The 11043-nt window shown below is 45.4% G+C and overlaps 1 protein-coding gene across 3 annotated transcripts; it reads left to right on the top strand.

The window, feature by feature from the left end:
- Positions 1 to 974: 974 nt before the first annotated feature.
- sgce (sarcoglycan, epsilon) lies at positions 975 to 10574 on the top strand. 3 transcript variants are annotated; one of them, XM_079287653.1, is made up of 11 exons: positions 975 to 1120; positions 5195 to 5317; positions 5515 to 5672; positions 6043 to 6115; positions 6819 to 7017; positions 7563 to 7725; positions 7841 to 8055; positions 8534 to 8560; positions 9013 to 9201; positions 9555 to 9598; positions 10193 to 10574. In XM_079287653.1, the coding sequence occupies exons 1-11, from the start codon at positions 1072 to 1074 to the stop codon at positions 10207 to 10209; spliced, it is 1257 nt and encodes a 418-aa protein (XP_079143779.1). In that variant the 5' UTR covers positions 975 to 1071; the 3' UTR covers positions 10210 to 10574. The 3 variants fall into 3 exon arrangements, with proteins under 3 accessions (XP_079143779.1, XP_079143781.1, XP_079143780.1); XM_079287654.1 differs by lacking the exon at positions 975 to 1120 and adding an exon at positions 2257 to 2344; XM_079287655.1 differs by lacking the exon at positions 8534 to 8560.
- The last annotated feature ends 469 nt before the right edge of the window (positions 10575 to 11043 follow it).

Raw genomic sequence — 11043 nt, 5'->3', positions numbered from 1 at the left:
AAGAGGGAAGGCTGTGTTTTCCAAGTCTTCATTACCACGAATGTCAGCGCAATGCATTGAGATATAGTGACACGCAGTCCAATCATTGGCGATGTGAAGATGTTGCTAAGCAACCTAAAAATATAATCTTAAGGGGATAAAAAGGGGAGGGTGAGAGAACAGAACAGCCTCGCACTGCAGAGCTCAGAGGATGGATTCATGGCTTCCTCACATGAGGAAGCCATGAATCCAGTTTCAAATACGCCTTCATCAAACAAGAGCCACGCAGCGACCGCTGTCAGCGCGTTAGCCAGAATTAGGATCCCTTTTCTGCAGGATCAAAGTGCTCTCTTAGTGGTAGTCAACATCAAGGGAGCATGCAGAGTTTAATTAAGGGTCCCACAGCCCTTTAGCAGGCCTGACTCAGAGCCAAAGGGGCCAAAATATGACCATCTGTCTGTCTCCACAGGGGGTCCGGACAGATTGGAGTAGACTTCTCAAACATGTCTCTGTCCTCTAACAGCTGGGCTTTTAGGAGGTCATGATCTGGTGAGGGGACAGCTTGTGTCGGGCCATGCGCGTGTGAGAGTCAGATGCTGAGTCTGTCTTTACTTTACACATGATCCACATTTCGGAGGCATAAATCATCAAGCTGATAGACTGAAAGGTAATCAAAGATGCCTAAATGTATGAATTGAGCAAAAGATGAAAAGATGCTTTCAGAGAATTACAATGTGACAGTGACATGTTATCCTAGATCAGAAATAGAGAGGTCATCAGAAAAGCAGCAGTTGTATTTGATATAGAAATAAAAAAATCACTGTTTAACTCTATACCCCTATCCCACAGAAACATGTTCTGTAGGCATAACGCTCCTCTTCTGAGTCACACCGTGTTTCTGCCCTATGTTTTTATACCAGACAACCATCTTTTTCCATCCAGATGTTCAGCCAATGAGAAGTCGTGCGGCTTTCCAGTGAAGGAAGGAGGCGGAGGAAGGAAGGAATGCTGCAGGATGCTTATTACTATGGCTGTCAAACCCAGTGGCGATTAGAATAAAACATCCTCTTTTTTAATGCGAGATTCGCGAGGATGATGTGCACCATGTCCGCTGCAGCTGTGTCGGTGTGGCTCGGTACGGGTACGTATCCATTAAAACGGGTTAAAGATCCGGGAGCTTTGCCTTTGATGCGGGTGAGGTTATCCGTGCTAGTTAGCTAGCTAGTTAGCATGCTACTGTGTAGCTACTGTGCTCACTCCCCCCCAAAGAGGCTGAGGAGGAGACATGGAAACACGGCTAACAATAGTCATCTATACCGTTATACGTGTGGAGCTCCTAACGTGACACATTCAGCGTGTTTTGTACTGTTTGCTACATCTACAACGATGCATATAACACCGTTATACGTTGCGTTGTTACGTTTCTTAGTCGTTCATTCAGCTTACCTTTGAGAAAACAGCATAGTTCCTCTTGCACAGGCCTGTGTTTGTATGCAGACCTGCAGGTGTGTTGTGAATGCCTAATTAAGCAGCTGATGCTTGTTTAGTAGCTCAGGTTAATTACATGAGATGATAATATTACAGTGCTCCATGTGTTACTGCTGTGTGTCACTGGCAACGTTGTCTGTAGGCAATATGTACCTTCAGTTGCCAGTTTATTAGGTACACAGTGATAAAACTAACTCCTACCATCATAAAGGTTATAATAGAGTTGTGATGTAAGTTCGTCATTGTAACAATTAAAACATCAGCCTACTGTCACTTTAGAAATAAAGATGTTTTAGCAAGTCTAAATAAACAATTACTCTAATCATATTATAGATATTAGTTATTATTTTCTGTATTAATCCATTATTTGTTTGGTCTATAAAATGTCAGAAACAAATTGTAATAAATGCCCATTATAATTTCCCACAGCCCAAGAAAAGATATCCATGTCTTGTTTTATTTGACAGTCCAAAACCAAAATATATTAAGTTTACTGCCATAAAGAAAAACATCAAATCCTCACATTTGAGACGCTCTCAGTTTCTACATAACACACTCCCAGAAAACACGAGTTCATTCAGGCGTAACGTAACTTTTCTGTCTGCCACTGCTTTTTCATGAAGTTATTAACTCAGACTTAAACGTCTGACCTCGGATGAACTTGAATATGAAAACATTCATGAAAGAAGACTTTGTAGCACAGCTGATGTACTAGGCTGCATTAAAAACACGCTTGTTCCATTCATGCTTTTATTCATTGACCCAATAGTTTACATTGTGCATGCCTGTGATGTCAAACACACCGCTTGTCATGAGAGAAATGCCCGTGTGGAGCGATCCATGGGCTCGAGGCAGAGAACAGCCCAGGACAGAGACGGTGAGTGGGTGTGTGAGCAGTGGTGCACTTCATGTGTTGACCCCCCCCCCCCCCCCCCCCGCCCCTCGTCATAACACAGTGACACAAACTGGTTCCACATTAATACTGCCGTCATTGTTTTCACTTGTCTGCCGTCCCACAGACTTGGCCCACTTACATTCGCCGTAACAGCAGTTTCCCAAATTTAAATTGTGCCGTAACCTTGTCCTGACTAGAAGTAGAATTTATCCTAAATGATTAACAAAATGGATATCTTCTGTTTAACATGAAGCTGGTACTTTATGGTACTGAGTCAACACTGTGGATGACAGAACGTCACAACAATCGCTGTGGACCAATGAGAGATTTACTTACCTTAATAGAGCACAAGAAGACTGCGCCGGCTCTTCCTTGTCCTTAACTACAGCCCTCTGCTTGTTGTGACACCGACTACTTTCACTTCCATGTCTGCGTTCAGAACGACGAGGCTCAAACTCATCCGTGGTGGAACACCAAAGCTGCAGTCCAAACAGTAGCAATCCTTGTAGCCGGTGCTTCCCCCGCTGAACACCAAAGAAGCACATGCGTCCTCCTGACCCGCACAAAACGCACATAGAAAGCTGACTCGACAGAACTAAAGGAGAGCCCTCCCTTGCTTCTGCCTCGGCTAGCTACAGGCCTCTTTTAGCTGCAGCCATTAGAGGGACAAGGGTGGTTTATTCTCTCTGCCTTTGCCAATGGCATTTTAAGGCATCGCTCCTGAGACTTCAGCCAGTCCAGGGTCAACCCAGAGAAGCATAAAATCTGGTTAGGCATGAGCGTGTTCCACCTCTACGGCGTGCCAGTGATCCACGGACAAATGTGTGCGTCAGTACGTGTAGCTTGTTGCGTGTGTCAGCGTGCACTTGTCTGTCTTTGTCCTGCAGCGGGAGCCGACAGGTGAGTCTTCAGTGGACGGTCGAGCATTAACTTTAATTGGTGATGTATTATGTACTGTAGGAGCGCTGCAGTCCATCATCTCGAGACGCTCTGGCAGAAAGTCAGCGCGCCGCAAATAAGCAGATCTGATGCTATTAGCAGAGCCTCGGCGTAGCTTAGTTAGTGATCTTTACTCACACTGGCTGCTGTCTGAGTGGAAGTGACTGCATTCACACATAAGGCCGCCAGGAGCGTGTGTTAGGCCTAAACGCTCGTTGTTGAATCAAAAGCTTTTATGTTTATAGGTCAAAACACATTTCAAATCCCATAGGTCATTTCCTATTCCTCAGACCGCTAAGTGACACCAGGCCATCTGGGCTCCTTTGTTTGTCATCACACACATGTTTATACCACAACCAGTTGGTCTCTGAGCAGAACAGGACAGCCAGTACTTGACCGTGGTGCTTTGCGTGGTGAAAGAACTGATGAGGCCCAACGGGGGCAGGTCATAGAAAAGGAGCGAGCGCATTCAGAGTGGGATTTGCAGATCGACTCAAAGTCATCACCGAGGGCGCCGCTGGTGTGCTGAACCTGAATGAGGTTTTTATTCTCAGCCTCTGAATAACCCAGGTCCTCACGTCACGGGTGCAGGTACGGAAGGTGAGAGGAGCTACGGCGTGGATTCGTCCCTTTGATCTGCTCTTAGAAGGAGATGTGGTGGATATAATAACCTCAGGTTTAAGTAACACCACAATCAGCGGCCGCTAAATGCTATTGACTGCATCTAGCTGTGACGGAGCCCGTGGGAGCCCGTGCACCCGAGTAATAGATAACGCTTAACAGCCAAAGATCACATACTGACTGACTTCCTCCTTCATGGACACGGATTAGAATGTAAATCCTGCTTTATTACTCTGTTCAGCGGAGACTCTCCTTGGAAATCAGCTTCGGTTCAAAGAGAGGGATCACAGCACAGCAGGAGAGACCCGCTGTATGTTAGGATACTGAAGATGGTTGTGTAGGTTTGATGGATGCTAATGGGTGGATAAGGCAGGTGATAAACAACGGGGGAAATCGGCGACATTTTGCTAGAGGGAAGACACACACACAGACACGCACAGCTTTCGCACGCCTAGCTGCTTAATGCGTCTCGAGTTATGAGTCTGCAGGCGAAAGCAGTTCAAACTCTCTCGCTATTTCTCATCTCCCTCCTTCTTCTCTGCCTCCTTGTTCACTCTCATGGTGATTAAAAACTGAGTGCCCACCCACTGAGAGGAGAGAGAGAGAGAGAGAGAGAGAGAGAGAGAGAGAGAGAGGGTGGATTAAGACAAGTGGGCAAGAGAAGAGGAAATAGTGAAAGGAAAAGATGCAAAGAGAAGGCGAGGGCTTTGCTAATCACCTCCAGCCTTACATTATGTCAACTTTTGTTAACAGGCAGCCATTTTCTCAGCGATGCCCTTCACAAATACAGACGAAATGTTTGTGTTTGAAATGGTCCAAACAAAGAGCATAATGGAGGCCGAGTGGGAGGAGGGCCTGGAAACAACTCTGCTCAGTCTCATTACGGCTGATTTCACTCAGAGTACTGCGGCTCCTTGGCCCTAAAATGAATTGTCTTGCTTCAGCAGCTTGCTCTTGTCACGTGCAAAATAGTGGTTTTCATAAATTAGAGTTTACGCCTTCATGCTTGGCTGTTTCTGCTCTGCATCCTCATGTCAAAAAGAATGCAGAAGCAACGCAAGAAAAGCAGTAAAATCTATTATTGTGGGAGGTATTGCTTTGCAAAGCGTGAAGTAGGTTAGCAGGTGCTTGTAACAAATGTTTGCTTTATTAACGCCTTCTCTTCTTTTGTAATTAGTGCTGCTGGCAGGTCGTTGATAATAAAGTTGAAAACGTTCTGCTTTCAGGAGATAATTTCGCCCTTTTTTTTTTTTCTAAAAATCTGTGTTTCAGTGGTCACTATCTTGTCACGATCCCACGCAGACCGTAACGTCTACCCATCTGCAGGAGTGCTGTTCGTCCATGTTCTGGAGAGAGAGCACTTCAAAGGAGAGTTCCCTCCTTACCCCAAATCAGGTAGAGCACCGTGACATTTAAACATTCTGCACTGATTAAAAGTGTTGGCATTTGTCAAACATTTGTACGGTTACGACATTGGTGCAGTCGTTGTGAATCCACGATTCAGCTGATGGCTCTAAATGCACATTCACTGAATTGGTGCTGGACCACAACAGATCATTGGGTCACCCCTCATTGAAGGTCTCTGTCCGCAGGTGATGCCAGCAGTGACCCGATCACTTTCAACACCAACCTCATGGGCTACCCCGACAGGCCAGGCTGGCTGCGCTACATCCAGAGGAGCCAGCGCAGCGACGGCGTGCTCTACGGCTCCCCCACCGCACGATATGTTGGCAAGCCCTCCGTCATAGAGGTGGGTGGCTGGACCACTTTCAACATGAAGGGAAGGAAGAGGAAGGCATTCGTGTATCACATTTGTAATCTTCACCAAAAGCAGGAACACATTTCAATTTATTTTACTTAACGCAGCTGATTTGTATGCATTTAGTCGAAGCCTAGTCCAATGTTAGTCTTCAGAGTTGAATTCCATTCTGTTTTATTTTGTTAAAGCTACTGTAGAAATTATTTTCCCAGAAGGCTTAGCGTTCGCAGCGACACACCCTCTTTTACGGTGTCTCAGTTGGGCACACGCGTGGTGTATCTAGCTCAGCCTTGTCAAAAAAAACTGCTGCCACATAAGCCGCACTGATCTGGGCTTAAACCTTCACCGCTGTGTGTTCCAGATTACTGCCTATAACAGACGCACTTTCGAGACGGCACGGCACAACTTGGTCATAAACATCATGGGCACAGACGGTAAGAAGTGCCAGCGGAGGAGCAAACACACATCAGAATGTGCAACTTCCCTGATTACATCCCGAGGGAGGAGACGCTGCCTTTGATTACTTGTGTCAACAAGAACATATTGTCTGTAGATCTAACCATGTGTTCCATAAAGACAAGTATCGAGTTGCTGAGGACCCAGTGTTGAGGACATTTATATTATATACATATATATATATATTTATATAGTATAAATACCTTAGATGGACTGAAAGATGTGTCACAGGTTGGCCGTTATAAATCAGTATGATATGCTGTGGTTGTGTAAACACAGTCCTGTGTTAGTACAGTGAGTTAGAGTTATCAATTATTACGGCACATCTGCAGGAAGCATCCGTTCCTTTGCATCTCAGTGACCTCACATCTGTGCATCTTGTATGTTTGCACAACAAGGCTTGTTGACGAGTCACGGTGCACGCAGTTCAATGTGAACTGAATTTGCGGCACGCTCGGCAGATGTTCGCCGCGCTGACGTGACATCACTCTACCTTTTGCATGATGTCATCTGCCATCTGTGCCCCAAAAAGGGAAACCAAGTCATAAGAGAGCGCAGCGAACAACAACCCTGCAGCAAAGTAGTAAAGCATCAATGATGTCTTCGTCAGCAGGACACCACTGTAGCTGCCCCTCACGTCGTCTTCTTTCCCTCTTTTCTCTTCTTCATCCCTCTGCACAGAGTTCCCTCTGCCCTACCAGGCGGAGTTCTACATCAAGAACATGAACGTGGAGGAGATGCTGGCCAGCGAGGTGCTGGGTGACTTCCTGGGAGCGGTGAAGAACATATGGCAGCCGGAGCGCCTCAACGCCATAAACATCACCTCGGCGCTGGACCGTGGCGGCCGTGTGCCTCTGCCCATCAACAACCTCAAGGAAGGGTGAGGAAGGTTTGACTGGACCTGTATTGCAACGGTTGTAAATACACGGGGTGCTTTTCATGAGTAAAGATGATCCAGTTACAGCTAAATCAGACTTTTTTTGAATGATTTGGATATAATTCCTCTTCATAACTCACACACAATAAGCATGAGGTTTAACCGCCTGAAAGATTCTCTCCATCTTCGCCCAATCAATCAAACAAATTGCTTATATTTTCAGCCCACTCGCATCACGCTGACATTTTATTTGATTGGTGGGGCCCCGGGGATCCACAGTTCGCTGTGAATTAGATGAGTTCACTTGGCCGTCAGCGCTGACAGTTACTGTCAGTTGTTCTAGTTCAGAGGGGAATAGCCCACGTGAACGGCCATAAGTTGCGCATCAAAGATCCACGCTGACGTTCTGGAAGATGAAAGTGTGCAGAACGGTCAGTGGAGGAGAAAAACGCTTTGACTATAACAGCGTAAACGTGTAAAATGAGGCTCCATCTTCTCCGCTCCTCTCTCATGCCTTGTGTTCCACTGCCTCCTCCTCCTCTCCCCAGAGTGTACGTGATGGTTGGCGCTGATGTTCCCTTCTCGTCGTGCCTGCGGGAGGTGGAGAGCCCACATAACCAGCTGCGCTGCAGTCAGGAAATGGAGCCCGCCATCAGCTGTGACAAGAAGTTCAGAGCTCAGTTCGACATCGATTGGTGCAAGATCTCTCTGGTGAGGGTTGGATTGAACAGAGTTGCCTGAATTGAACGTTGCTGTCGGCAACAGGTTGCTTTTCAGCAATGTTTTTCACTTAACGGCGTCAATTAACTACGACTTATGTCTTCAGGTTGACATCAAAAAAGTGGTCCCGGTGTACATTACCCGTCCCGACCCGGGAACCGGGATCCTGCCTGAATTTGGAGAATACAACCCCCCCTCTGAGACTCTGATGGGCCGGAACTACTTTTCAGATTTCCTAATCACACTGGCTGTTCCCTCCGCCGTGGCACTAGTCCTCTTCTTCATCCTCGGCTACACTATGTGCTGCCGACGGGAAGGGGTGTAAGTGTGCTTGGTCTTGTACTTTTTATGCAAATATTGCACCAGACACCCCCCCCCCCCCCAAAAAAAAACATTTGAGGAAAGTAGAGAAACTGTTACTTAAGTAATATGAGCTCCGAATGGGAGACAGGATGGGTAGTGCAGGATATTTAGATAACAATCTGGAGTGGAATTGCAGCTTGTCATCACCATCTAGTTGTACGGGTCCATTTCTATTCCTCATGAACATCTGTCACAGCTTTTCATAATTCCGTCACGTACATCTTGATGTTTAGAAGCATAGCCATGGCATCCATCATTCTCCATCATTTACAGGCTGGGAGAGACGTGCCCCCTCATTCGCTCAATGTTCCACCCCCCCCCCCCCCCATCACCATCTCCACTCTTGTCTTTACCCAACAATCCATTCACTTGTGTGTAGATGTCTCTTTGACTATTAATATTAGTATTTAATTCATCCATTTTGTTTTGTTTCTAGGGAAAAAAGAAACATGCAAACACCAGAGTAAGTGTTTTACCTCTCCTGTGTTTTTCTTTATTTTGGGGTCTGTCCCCCCCCCCCTCCCTCCTCTCCCCCCTCTCTTTGGTTTGCAGTTTTGTCTTCTATGTTGTCATTGACGGCTTTCTCATAACCATTAATGTCCTCATCTGTGTGTTGACATCCGTTCATCCAATGGGCTGCTCCAAAAAACTCAATGGCCAGATGTAGGTTATTAATGCTGCAGCAGTAACAACTTGTTTAAACACACACACATCTTGAAGTCTAAGAACTTATCTCACACCCTAAGTCAGACGAAGTAAGGCAGTCAAAGCGATAGGTAAGGCTTGAGGTCACATTGCTGTTGTGCATGCATGAATTGAGTGCAGCGCTCACCGTAGCTGAGACAAAGTAACACCACCGACCATGACAACACGGGCTACAGTACATGTCCTCTTCACTGCCTCTCCCCTCTCCAGCATCCAGCTGGTTCACCACGGCTCCATCCAGAAGTCCAGCAAGGAGCTGCGGAGCATGTCTAAGAACCGGGAGATCTCCTGGCCCCTCTCCACCCTGCCCGTCTTCAACCCAGTCAGCGGCGAGGTGGTGCCGCCCATCCACCCGGACAACTATGAGACCACCAGCATGCCCCTCATGCAGACGCAGACGTGAGTTCAGAGAGTATTTGGTCGAAGTGGAGGGAAATGCACACATGCTCATGAGCAGGCAGGCAGGTGTATGGCTTATAGGCGTCATTATAGAGGGGAAATGTAAGCAAAAGAAATACCATTATTGTCTCAGCTTGTTTCCATGTTTACAGCTAAAGCTGCAGCAAGCCAGCCAGTCCTTTAGAAAACAAATAAAGCGACAGCTTAAGAGGTTCAAGCTGTCCCGTGATTTTTCCGAATGGGCTTGAAAACTTAGATAAATGCTGCTAATATAAGTACAACACATGATACGAAAGGCTCTTGTAATGTATGTGAATGTCTGTTTACCAGAATATCATTGTCGTTAATTTCAGGAATCTGCAAAACCAGATTACGATACCACAGCAGCGACCATCAGGTTGGTCCTCCCTTCAACATTTCTGTAGTAGTCTGAACGTGTCACGGTGTGTTTCATGAATATAGATATATAAATATAGATGCTCGATGTTTAAGCTATGAGTAGATATGACGGGGGTGTTCTGACAGCCACGTTGAATAAGATGACTCGATACAGACAATAACACATTTTGGAGTCATAGTTATTGTTGCTGACCTGATCTACATCGCTGTAAAGACACAAGCATGCAGACGTCATTCTATTGGACACAGATTATTGGGAGCAAATCTTTTTGTTCCGGCTCCACGAGAGCTTTACTTCTCGTCGAGCGGAGTTGGCGTGTGACCGCCCTCCTGTGTGCGTGGTGTTCAGCTGCATGACTGTTCCAGCACTAACCTGCTGCTCTCTCTGTTCACTGCTAACAAAGGAGATAGTTATGTCATGTCAACGTTTCGACGGCTGGAGGTAGGTGCTGCAGATAAGTCATGCTGATTCATGAGGTTTTTGTTGGTTATTTCTGCTCATCTCTTCTGCCAAAAAGGACCGACGGCTTATCAATTCTTCAATGCGAGTACTCGCCAATGAGGTTTAATGTTGTTTTCGTATCCATTGTAGGTAAATGGTATTCCTGAGGAGAGAAAGGTGGCCGAAGCGTTGGATTTGTGACCAGAGACGACGGATGTCGGACCCGACTTTGATTTCATATCTATAGCTTTTTCTTTTCTAACACTTGTGCCAATCTGCATGCCTCAGACGTGTCTTTACAAAGATGTATAGTTCATATGCATTTCCACCTTGAAGTGTGAGATAATCAGAGTTTAGCTGATTATAAAAACATCAGAATATTTTGAAATATTTGTAAATGTTTAAGTTTGGATTTCTACTTGCTTTGCACAATGAACCTCTTCGAGGAAAAGGGAGTTTTACATTCAAACGCTTTAGTTCTCATGTGTTATTAATTATATGTAATGTGTCACATAACAATAAATACTTTCAAAATAAATTATTTTCAACGCAAGTGTTTTTGTTCCAAAAATAAACAAGAGACGTATGTCTGAATGACATGAAAAGTATATTTTTGTCCAAAAAAAGCCATAAAAGCACATTTTATGAAGGTATTAACAATGTACAACAGAACAAAGGCATTTATAAATAATATGGATACACTTCACATTTTTAAGACACCACAAAAAAAAATGTACATGTAACATATTTCGAAAAGGCCCTCCACAGGGGTACAAAGTTGTCGCTTTTACACGACCAAAAAGATCTATTAATTAAGGCCCGAAACAATTACCGAATTTAGAGCCGTTGATCAGTAATAGACGAGAAAACGGAGCAGTAGACTTCACATAACGGAAACTGCAACATGGAAATGCCATTTTCATCAATACAATGAGGTGATGACTGGTTATAGAAATTACAAATTTACTTCGCTCTTATTCAGAGAACACAACCGAGGCTGC

This window comes from Melanostigma gelatinosum, assembly GCF_949748355.1.
Source record: "Melanostigma gelatinosum genome assembly, chromosome: 17".
Classification (NCBI taxonomy): Eukaryota; Metazoa; Chordata; class Actinopteri; order Perciformes; family Zoarcidae; genus Melanostigma; species Melanostigma gelatinosum.
The sequence above is the reverse complement of the archived record's forward strand: the minus strand, read 5'-3'. Positions and strand labels throughout refer to the sequence as shown.